General features: G+C 43.1%; 1 protein-coding gene across 1 annotated transcript in view; it reads left to right on the top strand.

Annotated features, from left to right (window-relative positions):
- The first annotated feature begins 7,725 nt into the window (after window positions 1-7,725).
- The window catches only part of TTC9 (tetratricopeptide repeat domain 9), a 53,715-nt gene continuing 47,446 nt past the window's right edge, over window positions 7,726-13,994 (top strand). Inside the window, exon 1 of the mRNA XM_027844668.1 lies at window positions 7,726-8,388. Coding sequence (XP_027700469.1) covers window positions 7,953-8,388 — 436 coding nt within the window. The 5' untranslated portion in view covers window positions 7,726-7,952. The remainder of the gene's footprint in view (window positions 8,389-13,994) is intronic.

Raw genomic sequence — 13,994 nt, 5'->3', positions numbered from 1 at the left:
GTTATCCTAAATTTCACCTGTTGAATGATGTCTTTGAAACTTGGATATCTGGGACTATGGTTTTGTAGGCTTTGGGGAGAGACAAGCCTGAAGCCATGGTGAAGTCAGTCTTGTTCCATACTATGGGTGAAGAACTGTGGATAAGATATAGTGAGATGCCCAATCTCTGGCTCCCCTTCCCTGACGTCCAGCTCCCTTCCTCTTCCTCTTAGATTGGACAAGGTTCCATGAGAGATGGTAAAGATCAGAAACTAATGAGTGACCCTTCCCATCCCAATGGAGAACTGACAGGGTTTGCTTTTGCTTTTCCCCTCACTTCCTTGTCAAAGAAAGTCACCTCAAAGTTCATATCTTTGTTAAGATGCTGGGCAATTTTTCCTCTCTTTGAGAGAAGGTTGTACTCAGGGAAAGAAGTTAATTCTCTTTCCCATTGCCAGCAGCTTAGGCAGCTGTTTCCTTAAACAATTTGTTCTTTAATTGTTCATTATTATTGTTATTGCTTATGTATCTGTTCCGTCTCTTTGATCTAAAAGAAAATCCAGTAACCATTGAATCTATTTTTTTCCTCGGTGTTGTGATTAATGATGGCAGTGAACTGCCTTCAGAGTCACAGACTCAACTTTACTTCAGCATGGCTGAGGCATGAAGGGAGGAAGAGAAGACAATAACTCCATTTGAAAATTCCAAATACAATGAAGACATATTGAGTTAATACTCCTAAACAAGAAAGTCTATAGGCAAAGGCAAGTATACACACATGTGTATGTATAATAATCTTATTATATATACATGTATAATTAATGTATTATGCATATATGTGTATATGTATGTGTACCCTTAGACCTAGTAGAGATAAATTCTCGAGGCAAAAATAAGCCAGGTTTGGAAGAGGGTGATTGCCTACCCATTGGAACACCTGTCATTTACCATCTGTAGAAACCCAATCTGGTACCCACAGAAATCCAGAATTGAGACCCTATAGTGGAAGGGAGCCCTCAAACCCATGATCAATAGCAGTCTTTAATAAATGGGGAGAAAACAATCTCTTTGCATTTCTTATAAATGAGAGCCTTCCTATATACTCTTTATATTTTTCTTCCTAGCACAATGTCTTTCACAGTCTTAACCAATATTTGAATGAATGGCAAAATGAATCCATTTTTATCATTGACTTGATGAAGAAAGGGAGGAGAAAGATCAAGAAAGATCTTGATTCTAACCTGGGTGACTGATGAGATGGCGGTGCTGATGATAGAAATAGGGGGAGTTGTAACAATCATGGAACAAATGGGATTTACCCCAGAGTACCATTATGAGGTTGGGGTGGGGCACTACTTCCTTTTCACTGTGGCTACCATCCCTGTACCTTACTTCCTGGTATGCTGGTGGTCTATATGTGTTCAACACCACCCACCATGGCCCCAACACTTCCAAAGTGCAGCCCAAACCAGATTAAAATATAATTGGGAAACATTTAACAAAATAAAAATACAGTGGAACATAGATAATGTTAATATGTGGTTTTCAAAGTCAATATGGTAGCAGGGATCCTGGTGTATGGTTTGGTAACTCAAATTTCTATTTGAGTTTGACACCATTGGTCTAGATAGTCCTGAAGCAGAACTGCCTCCAGGTTACGTCCCACCTCCACAGCTCTGTCGCTGTGGTACTTTTCTTGGGGAGCCTGCCTTTTACCAAAATCTCCACTGCAGCAAGCATTGTACAACCCTTTCTTTTAGTGTGACTGCATCTACAATGGGACTCTTTTCTGCATCACCACCTGCTAAGAGGACACCATAGGGCATAGAGTGCCAGGCCTAGAGTCAGGAAGGGTCATCTTCCTGAGTTCAAATCTGAACTCAGATACTTCCTAGCTGTATGACCCTGGGCAAGTTACTTAACCCTGTTTGCCTCAGTTTCCTCATCTGGAAAATGAGCCAGAGAAGGAAATGGCAAACACTCTGGTTTGCCAAGAAAACCCCAAATGGGATCATGAAGAGTATAGAAATGACTGAAATGACTAAACAACAACAAACTGCTAAGTCTGTCCTTTCTCCACTCAACTCAAGTGAAAACATTCCCAGTTACTGCACTGGAAATAGGCAAGTCAGAAAAAGGTGCTGGTTTGGCAAAAGAACATTGGTTTAGTTTGGAACATGTTCATTTGAGGTGACAGAGGGATATACAGGTGGCGAGTCCAAGAAACGGACCTCAGCCTTGAGCCCCATCACTAGTCTCCAGTGTGTCCCATCTACATGCAGGAGGTGTCCAATAAGAATTTCCTTTTCTCTAATGAATAATTAGTATTTTCAGGGTTATAAAGATAGATGTCACTGTGACATGGACCTATTTTGGCAGGTCCTTCTCTTCTGGAAGAAGAGAAAATCTAGATGAAAGATACCATTGTGGAGCTGGTAGACAAGGCAGGAGAGAGAATGCGGAAGATTACAATTGGCAGAGCTAGGAAGAGTGGTTCTTACCTTTATCATAAAGAAAATGAAAGGAAGTGGGATGAATGAGAATATAACTCATTTTCCCCATGAGCTAAAACCAGGAATAAAATAGTTAAATATCTCATGAGTTATTTTATTGACACAAACATGGGACATAGGTGTAGCCCCGATTTCAAAAACTTCTACAGAAGCTATAAAAATTGTTATTATTACTTTAAGAAGAGAAGAAGCTATGAAAATTATAATTGTTACTGCTTCTACCTGCAAAGGCAGGAGGAACGTGGGTTATTACCTTTAATCTATGAGAATCTATGAGATAAACCATAGAGAGGACAGAGGGAAAGAAAGTGAGGAGAAACTTCTTTCTTGTAGGAACTGTCAACTTATATCAAGTGATATCACAAAGAAATTTTTATGATGAGTGAGCTGAAGAAAGAACATTAAGTGTAATGACATGACAGAAGGTGAAGGTGCTGTTTTCCTGTCATGGCTGGAGAAAAGCTGGAGAAGACAGAGAAAAAGAAGATGGAGGTATGATCTTTCTTTCTGAAACTGTGATAATCTTTATCATGATTCTTACAAAGAGACCTTATTACTCTGAATGAACTGAATGGTGTGGAATTATATTTTCAGAAATGAAGTTGTTGGTTTTTTGGTTTTTTTTTTTTTTTTGGTGAGGCAGTTGGGGTTAAGTGACTTTCCTAGGGTTACACAGCTGGTGTCAAGTGTCTGAGGTCAGATTTGACCTCAGGTCCTCCTGACTCCAGAACTGGTGCCCTATCCACTGTGCCACCTAGCTGCCCCAGAAGTAAAGTCTTTTGTGAATACTAGTGAGGGTCTGAGGTCATTCCGGCTATGATCATTTTCATATCCAAAACAATTATCTATAGATTTGTGTTATTATTTATTTAATTGTTAATTTTATATTCAGTAATTTTCACATTTGTTTAATCCTAGAAGATTAAGGGATTTAAAATGCAGAAAGATAAAACTACTTTTGGGAAAGGAAGTTTTTCAGTTTATTAAATAAATAACATTTGATGGATTTGGATAGAGGCTTTGAGCTTAGTTGATGGAGAGATATGTTAAAATTTTATTAATTAACGAGGAAATATCCAAACATAACCCTAGATTGCACTAGAGTTCAGGGTGATAAATTTAAGTATGGAAATTGATCAAGTAGCAGGCAGAAGGGTAACCTACAAGAGAGGTAAGTGATCTATATAACCTTCTTGTACTTGAGGGGTCTTCATTTGAATTCTATTGGGTAAAAGTCATGATTTTTCCTCAGGGAAATTGTAAGCGAAGCATGAAATAACATGCCCAGATGGCAGCTAGGTGGTGTAGTGAATAGAGTACTAGGTCTGGAGTCAGGAAGATTCATCTTCCGGAGTTCAAATCTGGCTTCGAGACACTTGATAGTTGTGTGACCCCGGCAAGCCACGTAACCCTGTTTGCCTCCATTTCCTCTTCTGTAAAATGAACTGGAGAAAGAAATGGCAAAACCACTTCAGTATTGTTGCCAAGAAAATTCCAAATGGGGTCACAAGGAGTCAGACACTACTGAAAAACAACTAAACAATAACAACATGACCAGAGAAATATTAATATGAATTCAAAGTTGACAAGTAGATAAACATCCTCAGTCCAAATCAGGACAGTAAGAAATAGGCAGCTGCCTTTGTCATTATACCATGTTTCACTTCTCCTGTAAAATTCTGTTCCAAATATCCCTCTAAGAAGACTTCCCACACTAACTTCACCTGAATCTAGCTATTCTAGTTGAATTGGCTGTAACTGGTAATAATTAGTGAAGTTTCTGTAATCTTTTTTTATGACCCTTGAGCCTGCCCTGATTTTCTCATGAAAGTAAAAGACATAGAAGATATTTCTGTCCCCTCACCCACACCCCTGATTAAGAGGCAGGGGCTGTGTCTTCTATACCTTTTACAATTTTACAAAGTGCCTAGAATATTGCTTTGCTTATAGTAGATATGATCACATCTGCCCTTGTCATGTGGCTTACATCCACATCACTCTATGGAAATGGTCTCCTGGAAGGTCAATAATGGCATCCCAAATGTCAGACCCAATACCCTTTTCTCTGCCTTTTTTCTTCTCAACCCTTCTGCAACCTTTATATCAGACAATAAGGGTTACTGTCATTGACAGGTTTGATGAATTCTTATCAACACCTACTTTCATTCATGCATGGGGTTTGGAGGTCATTTTTGAGAATCCCACACAGTCAATAGTAGCTTAGTGGATAGTGTACTATCCCCTGGAGTTGGGAAGACCTGGGTTTAAATCTTGTTTCTGACACTTGCTAGCTGTGTGAGTATGGGTAAGTCATGTTGCCTCTCAGCCTCAGTTTCCTTATCTGTAAAATAGGTATGATGCCTACCTCAAGGGGTTGCCAGGATCAGTGAAGTAATTCATATAAAATGTTTTGCAAAATTTAAATCCTGATGTAAGTATCAGTTATCATTATGAAGAGGTGACAAAATGGAGAAGAAAAATCATTCTGTTAAATAAAGGTACAATAAAGATATGTACCATAGGGAGATGTGGTATGGATGCCATGACTCACATCCATCTAATAAACCATTTTCCAGGCAGCCTGGTCTGATGGATGGAGGGCTGAATTTGGAATCAGAAAACTTTGATTCTAGTCTTGTTTCTATAACTTCCAATAGCACAGGTGCAACATCCAGCTCCCTGAACTTTAATTTCTTTGTCTATTAAAAAAAAAAAACAGGAAAGTTAACACTATCACCTCACAGGTTGATCAAAGGAAAGCAGTTTCTAAACTGTAGAGCACCATATGAAAATCTGAGCTATTATCATTGTGTTTAATGTACAGAATCATAATAGGTTTTATGTCCTACTGTCTTTCTCCCAAACTCAAAGCCTGAGAATTAACTTCTAGACCATTAGGTGAGAGCATTGTGGGAAACAAAAAGCTTTTCTTTCCCCCTCCTTTTTCTTTCCTGGGCTTCTTGCCGTTAAAATGTCTATGATCTGGCAGACCTAATTCATCTTTTGGCTCTGTCACTAGCCAAGCCCCAGGCCTGGATTTTCCAATATTATGCCTCAATATTTCTTCCTGTAGCCATAATCTCTTTTTGCAGTGAAAATTCAAAGCCCTTACTCCTCAGCCTCCAAGTTCCCACCTTTGTTCTTAACTAGAAGTTGTAGAAAGAGTGTTGGGCTTGGAGTCAAAAGATCTCAAAGGACTGGAGATGAGTACTTGTGTGACTTCAAATAAGTCACTTAACTTCTCTGAGACTGTACTACTTATACAATAGAAAGATAACACTGTCGTATTACCTGCCTCAAAAGGTCTTGTGAAGATAAAATGAAAATAGGGAAATAGTAAAGTGTTTTGTAACTGTAAAGTGCAAATATGGTTGAATACTTCAGGGATCTGTGAGACTGTTGGTATGACTACTCTCTACCCATCTGGATGCAAATTCCAATCTCTTTATCACTTAGTGGATGATAATAATAATAATAACAAAACAATAATGGCTAGCAAGTATATATCCCTTTAAGGTTTGCAAAATGATTTACATATATTATATTGTTTAATCCTCATAGTAACCCTGATGCTACTATTATCATCCTCCTTTTACATATGCAGATGCTAAGGTTGAGAGGGATTAAATGGCATTCCAAGAGACACACAGTAAGCATCTGAGGCAGGATATAAACTCCTAATTTCCCAAGTATATCAATGACTCCTGATTCCAAGTATAATGAGCTGCCAAGTTGCCCTGACCTAAGAGGTCTTCTGGCGCTATTATGATTGAAAAATTCATTGCTTTGCAGCCAACCTGGTAATGAATCTCTCCAAACTTAGCTGGGCTCCTGGTACTGGGACAAAAGACATCCAATCCATCACTGCCCATAATTGAAGCCTTTCTGGTTCAGTTGGACTTGCCAAAGCCTGTGCTCTAATGAAATAGCCTTTGAGAACCCAGGTTTACCTCCAAGCCATGATGAGACACTGGAATAGGATTTTAGTAGGGGAAAGTGCTATATAAATGTAGGCTGTTATTACTATTACTAGTAACAATTAACATAATGGTGTTAATAATAATGCTAACATGACATCTTCCTTTAATGAAAAAAAAAAAGCCAGTTCCCACCTGCAGCCTTCATTCTAGGGCTGTCCTGGCATACATTAACTATATGACCTTGAGCAATTAACAGATTATTTATGATGCCTACTATGTGCTCTGCTGCTGAACTCAGCTGTGCCCCCATTTCCTCTCTGCCTGTACTCTGCCTGTAACCCTTTAGTCCTACCCAGGGTTGTTATGAGATCAAAATGGGCAATAAATATAAAAGCCCTTTGAAAAGTCTGAACCTCCATATAAATGATGGTTATTATTGTGGTTGTTACATCCATATCGGGGAGCATCCTAATTAATTTAAAGCTTTCCCAAGAGAGTAAGGACCGTGTGTGTGTGTGTGTGTGTGTGTGTGTGTGTGTGTGTGTGTGTGTATGTGAAGGGGGATACTCTCTGATATGGATGTAATCCTGGATAGTGTCTGTGGAGGTGGGAAACCAAAACACCTTCAAAAGCAGAGCCTTTGATAAGCAACATTAACGGTCAAGGACTCTGAGAAAACCTCTAGAGACAGTTGCCCACAAAAGGAAGTGGGGGCACCCAGAGGCGCCTAGACCCATTTCATGCTCACTTGGGTAGCCACTTCATAGAGACATACGCAAACTCACCCTAGCCACAACTCGGAACCCCTAAACGGGAAACTTCCCCTTAAAAAATACTGCAAAGAGCAAGGTGATGGATCTTGCTTCTGTTGCCTTCATCCCCACCCACCCTAGCCTCAACTACCTTAAAAAAATTATGATTCACCGTGTGCACACGTAGACATTGCGTTGCCATCTTCCCCTCCCCCGTGTTTTGTTTTTAATTTTTTTTCCATCCTCCTCCTCCTCCTCCTCTGCCCCCTCCCACTCCTTTCTTCCCTCTTTTCCAGACCTTGCTTTGAAGGTTGGATTGAATGGGAGAGAGTTCGGCTCTCTTTGTCATTTGTCTTCCCTCCCAACGGTGTGCAAGCTCCTTCCGGGTCAACAATAATTATCATCCTTCTAATCACACCCGCGATCCCCAGCACCACGGCAATAAAGGCAGTGGAAGCCGACCACAGCCCCGCAGGTTGCTGGAGGGGTGGAGGAAAGGGGGAGGGGCAGGGGGATCTGGGGGCGGGGAGGGGAGAGTAGAGGAGAAGGGCGTAGGAGGAGGAGGAGGAGGAGGAGGAGGAGGAGGGCGAGGAAAAAGAGAAGGAGCCAGCCTCTGACCGCAGGAGAGAAGAATGGGAGTAAGGGGCAAAAGAGAGCCAAGAAGGGTCACGGCTTCTAGAAAGACTGGGCGCTCTGAGACTCGCTCCTGGGGCTTCTGAATCCCGGAGGGCTTGGCAAGATCGCAGTGAGCTGGCGAGACTGGGCACGGTAACTGCAGAGACTGGGGCATGGAGAGGAACAGCTCGGGCGGAGCGAAGCTGAGCGCCAGCCACCGCCTGGCAGGGGATGGGCAGCAGCAGCAGCCCCTGAAGTCCTGTGCCCTGGGCAGCGCAGGCAGCGGCGGCGGCGGTGGCGGCGCTGGTACCGGTAGCGCCCCTCGGGGCCAGGCTGGGGCGGCGGCGGATCTCGGGGAGCTCCTCCAGAGAGCCCAGGATTTCAAGAACCAAGGAGCGCAGTGCTACAAGGACAAGAAATTCCGCGAAGCCATCGGCAAATACCACCGGGCGCTTCTGGAGCTCAAGGGGCTGCTGCCAGCCCTGGAGGAGCGGGACAAGGACACCCAGGCACCGTCCACCGCCCACGGGGCCAAGCTGGGCCACTTAACTGAGGAGCAGAGCAAGACGGTGGAAGCCGTAGAGATCGACTGTTACAACAGCCTGGCAGGTAAAATGCGGCTTTTCTCCCGTGCTCTCCTAACCTCTCCTTCCCCTTTATTTACCCGAGGCCATCCGCCCCAATGCCCTCCTACTTTCCAGTTAATCTTTTGATCATTAGCCATCCTCTTCCACCGCCACCCCGATCTACCCCAAGCCCTCCCACTTTTCCAGTTCATCTTTTGATCATTAACCTTGATCGTTAACCGTGTGTCCAGGTTTTGAAACCACCCCACGATATGACCACCTCTTCTGGGGGACCGAGAATAGGGCTCTGGAGAAGAAGTATGACTTTTTTTTTTTTTTTTTAAATCTTCCCTGCTGTAAGGCTCGGTCAGTTTCACTCTTTTCTACATTCCCCTCCCCCAGATAACTGGGGCAGACCTAAAGGGAGACACGGCTGCTGCTAATCAGAGGACCGAGGTCCGAATGCATGAAGAAGATAGGAAAGGGTCGGGGTCACTCACACAGCATGCTCTGTTTCCTTCATTTGCAAGGCTCTTTTAGGGAAAGGCAGAGGACCAGGGCATGCCATTCATGGATCTGCTGAATTTCCCAGGAACATTGATACTCTCCTATGTTAACTGCTGCAAGCCTGTCCCCTCCCTCACCAATGAAAATCCTATTAAAAATCTAGGGTGATGACCCTCCAGTTGGAAGCTAATAAGTGAAATACCCTTCCATAAAGTTGTATTCCTTTCCTCTACAAAGGCAGGCTGCCACCAATATCTACACCGTAGGAGGCAAGCAGATTCCCCAAAGACCACTTTTGCTTAGCTGTTCCCTATTCTTCTGACTTCTCTGTGTCAGGTGAGGAGGAAGACCTCACAGGGACTGGAGATCAGGTCTGGGCTTGCACCATATGTGTTCCATGCTCTCCGACTAACCTCCAAATAGAAATCTCCTGCCTTCTATCTTTGGAGTTCAGGGCATCAATTCTGTACACTAGGTGCAACCACTATTACAGGGAGGTGGAGTGGGCCCCTAGGACAAGAGGTGATGATGATGATGATGATGATGATGATGATGATGGTGATTACAGGTTGATTTTGATGATTGAGGTCAACATCAATTTCTTCCTTCCTTCCTTCCTACCTCCCCCATTTTCTTTTTAACTTAGGAAGAGGATTTAAAATCAGTAGTGGAGGAAGAAACTGGGTCTTTCTAGAGACTGCCTGTTGGAAAGTGGAAGGTAGTGGCCTTGAATTGGGTTTGCCCCTGGTCTCTCATACTCTCCTTTTTGGTACAATCCTGGCAGGGTTGATCTATCCTATTTGGGTTAGAAGAAACCATTTTCCTTAACCCTTGAAGGGTTTCCAAAATTACATGTAAATGGTCTTGTGTGTGTGTGTGTGTGTGTGTGTGTGTGTATGTGTACACTCTTGGGTGTGGCTGTGTGGTTGTGCTATGGTTGAGGCTGGGGGAGTCTGGTTTTGAAAGTAAATGTTTCCCAGGACTCTTCCTGTCCTTTTCTAAGTGCAGACCTGTTCCTTATCCCATGGTTCTGTCAAAGCAGCCTGACCCCTGCCTCCAAGCTATCTTAAGTAGCAGTTTTAGCCAGACTAGATAGATCCCTGGGAAAGGCTGATTGCTGCTTGTGTGCTTTGCAGTACTAAGCAAAATTAAGATCTGTCTCCAAGGTGGAATGTCTAAACCCATCTAAAGATTTGTTTCCCTTTATTTCCCATAACACCTTGGTACACATGTTCCCCAATTAATATTTAAAGGATGCAGAGGAATTGGGGAAGGGGGAAGCGGTGTGAGGTGGAAAAGTTGGATTGATAATGCAGTCAATTCTAAATGGTTATAGAGCCTTCTCAAAAGTTTCAGTCTTGGTGACCAGCATTCTTACCCCTTCTCTTCCCCTAGACTTTTGTCTGTGTGCCAGGGAGCTACTCTTACCCTCTTCCCTGTAGCTAGCTGCATCTCTGTAGCAAAACCAGAGGCATGTCCTTGGTCAGAGCTAGGCCATTCTTAGGGTGAGGCAAGGGGCTGGCACTTGGGCAAGCTCTGCTTGCCATAGCAACTGTATAGAGTTACACAACTAGGTCAGAAGGTGAGAAAGAAGTAATGGGACACTTAGACCCTTAAATTCTCTTACATCCTCCTCTCCTTCCTGATATACTACCTGGCACCCATCACTCCCGGGATGCAGTCTCACCTGTGCCCTGCACTTCCAAACACAAGGCTTTGTGCTTCATGAGCACCTCTGGGGGGTGCCTGGCACTGTTGCTAGGCAAATCAACGTCTTCTTTAAAAAATTTGAAATAAGGGTCATTTCTCAACATCGTTCATTTTCACATATGGAAGAAAAGGGAAAGGAGGTTCACTGCAGGCAGAACAGTGCTTTTAGAATCAGGAACCAAAAACAGATTCCTTAGGCTTAGAATGTTGAGCAGAAGAGGCAGCTGTGGACAGCTGCATAATAGATCACCTTAGTCACTTGGGTAACATTTGTGCTGGGGCTCTCTTCCCAGGGCCCTGGCATCAGTTAAGTCTGAAGAGGTGGATATAGGTAAAATTCGCTTCTACTGGCTTGCGGTTCCTGGATGATAGGAGAATGAATTTTTTTTTAATATTATGTCTAGATGGAAAGAGCTGGAAAGCATACAAAGGAAGAGAAAGAAGCATTTTTCCAGGGATAGATTTGGCCGCTTGTGAGACTTTACTCTCTCCCATTCACCCACGGAAAAACTGAGAGCCCAAACAATGGCAGAGTCAAATAAAAAGATTGTAGTCTGCCTCCAGCTGGGCTGCAGCTATTAGTAACCAGGCAGGTTCAAGGCATCAAAGTCTCTGAAGATTTTCTCTGATCTTCCCTCCCTTTGCCTGGGCTGCATAAGTCCATAGTGGGTGGAGCAATGCAGGGGTTGAGGAGGGAGCCCAAACTGGGCCAGAAGTGCCATGGCAATTAGGATGTTGCTAAGGGGGAATCTCTGCTCCAAATAAGAGGTGCTGCTCCAAGAATTTGTGAAGCAGCACAGGCTGATTGGACCCGCTTCCCTCAGCTCTGGGGACTCCTCACCAAAGGAACAGCAAGGAGGCACTGCCCGACGTGCTAAATCAAGCCAGCACTGAGTGAGTGTTGTCTGGGCTGGGGAATGTCAGGCCTGCATGCTACAGTGCACAGGTGAATTGCAAAGTGTAAATGGGTGACCTGCACTGAACCCATCCATTTTTGGAGGGATGTTGTGATTTCCCTGGACTTGAAGTGCATTTCTTTTATAGTAATCCCTGCAGGGAAAGAGGAAGGAATTTCAATGACTAGCCTATAATGATCAGGAAAGAAATCTTGACAAAAAGCCTCAAGCCCTACACAGGTACCCTGAGGAATCTCTAGGCAGTAGAGGCCTCAGAGGAAGTATATTTCACTAGACAGATCGCTAGATTGCAACTGTCTCTGACCTTGAGTGAGGCACCCCTTTTTGCTCTCAGTCAGCCCAGTGAAGACAGTTAGATCCAGTAGAAAGTGCTGGTTTCTCAACCAAAGGTCCTGGGTTTGAATCCTGCCTCCACCCCTTACTACTTCTGTGACCCTGGGCAAGTCACCTTACCCTCTTTGCATCAGTTTCCTCATTTGTAAATTAAGGGGATTGGTCTCTAAGGTCCCTTATAGTTCAATTGTCATAAATTTAGGTGATCTTGTGGATAAATAGTCAATCCCTTGCTGCTGGCCTGCTGCTATTAAAGAGATGGCTAGGGTGAATTCAGGAGCTGGCACAAAACACGCTGATTTTTTTTTTAATGTCTTCAAATGAGGTTTGAGGATCAAATGTCAAGAATACAGAAGGATAGTCATGAGATTAGACCATGGAACCAGGAGTCTAAGGCTTTTGTCCTGGAGTCACTGTGTGACCTTAGAGAAATCTTGTCACTTACCTTGGCTTCTCTAGGTGTTGAAATCAATTCTTTTCACCACCACCACCAATAGAACTGATAATGTTTAGAAGTTTCCAAGGAATGGTGTGAGAATTAACATTGGTCAAGCATTTATAGAAAAGACACCTGATGAAATGAGGTTAGACATCAGTCAGAACTTTTTGACTGTAAGGGTAATTAGCTGTGAAGTCTTAGAGAAATGGAATGCACATCTTACTTACAGTTTGCAAGCAGAGCAGAAGACTGCTTGATATACACCCCCTCCCTCCAGCCTCTGGTATATCCTGGAAAGCTTTTGTAACTGAAGAATCATCTAGGTATGGACCACAAATGTCAGATGACACAAAGCCAGTGCAGCCCAGAGGCCAAGAGGCCGAACAACCAGAAACAACAAGTCATGTTTGTCATTTGTTCTGCAGATGTTTCTAAATACCTGTGTTCAATGTATGGGCTGGGTGCTGGGGTAGGGGGCATATAGAGATATAAGATGGGGTCTCTAACAGGGAGATTGCAGTCAAGCAGGAGAAAGAAGATGAGTGTAATGCTACTTAGAATGTAAGTGAATGGGAAGAATATAAAATGCTATGAAGTCAGATGAGAAAGAGATAATCTCTAGCTTAGGAAGTCTAGAGTGGCTTCGTTAAAAAAAAAAAGTGGTATTTGAGCTAGGCCTTGAAGGATAAATAGGTAAACTGTTAGGTTGGGGGCGGGGGAGGGTTGGGAAGGGATAAATTAAGGGAAGGCATTCCGGGACTTAGGAATTACATGAGCCAGGCATTAAGATAGGAAAATGTGTTTAGGCCAGTTTGACTGAAATACATGTGAAAGGAGAATAGTAGGAGATAAGGTTAGGGAACAAGATGGGGGTTGTCTTCACATGCCAGGATGTTGGAAATATTTGCACAATGTGAAGAGACTCTAGGTGGTCAGATCACACATACAGATCTGTGCAACTGCTGTATTTCATCCTGGAGGTATCTCCATGGTGCCAAATAACCATGTTTAAAACCACAATCTTCAATGAGTTATCCTGGTGTCTCCAAATGCCCAGCTGTTAGCTTTGAGTAGGCCGACTTTCCATTTTCATCCAAATAGTTGATAGCATATAATCATAGCCACAGATAGCAATCCCGGCAGCTGCCAAGTCTTAAGGTATGAAGGATGATGACATCAGATTTTAAGATTTTCAAGCATATTTCAATCAGAATAAGGTTACAGAAGAGAAGAATGAGGGAATTTTGAGTTTAGGCCATTCTAATGATTTATTTAATCTTTTAGTCCACAGAATCACAAAGAATCTATTAGCTGTTGAAAAAATCTGTTTTTTCACGCATACGTACATTCCTAGATACTCACCCTCCACACACACACACACCCTTAGCCTCCTGGAAAACTGCCTCTTCTAACAAAACCCAGAAGGGATAATTCCCTAAGTTTCTTGAAGAGGAAGCAAAAGTCCCCTCTCTTGGCAATGTGCCTAGCACTGTGCTCTGTTAGGGTTAGGTATTCAATAAATGTTGAAAGAATAAATTAGGGGGGAGGGGTAATGGAAGAGAAGTGATAAGGCAGGGTTGGCCTGGAGCAAAAAAACGAACCCAAAGTGGAACAGGGTCAGGAACAAGCCCCTTCACCATCTTTCTACTGAAAAGACTTAGGAAAGACCTACAGATGACTTCACATGTATAATGGGTACCATATTTCTTGCCTTCTTAATGAGTGGAGGGGAGGGAGGGAATT

The sequence above is a fragment of the Vombatus ursinus genome, unplaced genomic scaffold (assembly GCF_900497805.2).
Source record: "Vombatus ursinus unplaced genomic scaffold, bare-nosed wombat genome assembly UNPS02014945.1, whole genome shotgun sequence".
Taxonomy (NCBI): domain Eukaryota; kingdom Metazoa; phylum Chordata; class Mammalia; order Diprotodontia; family Vombatidae; genus Vombatus; species Vombatus ursinus.
Note: the sequence above shows the minus strand (reverse complement) of the source record. Positions and strands in the feature narration are given on the sequence as shown.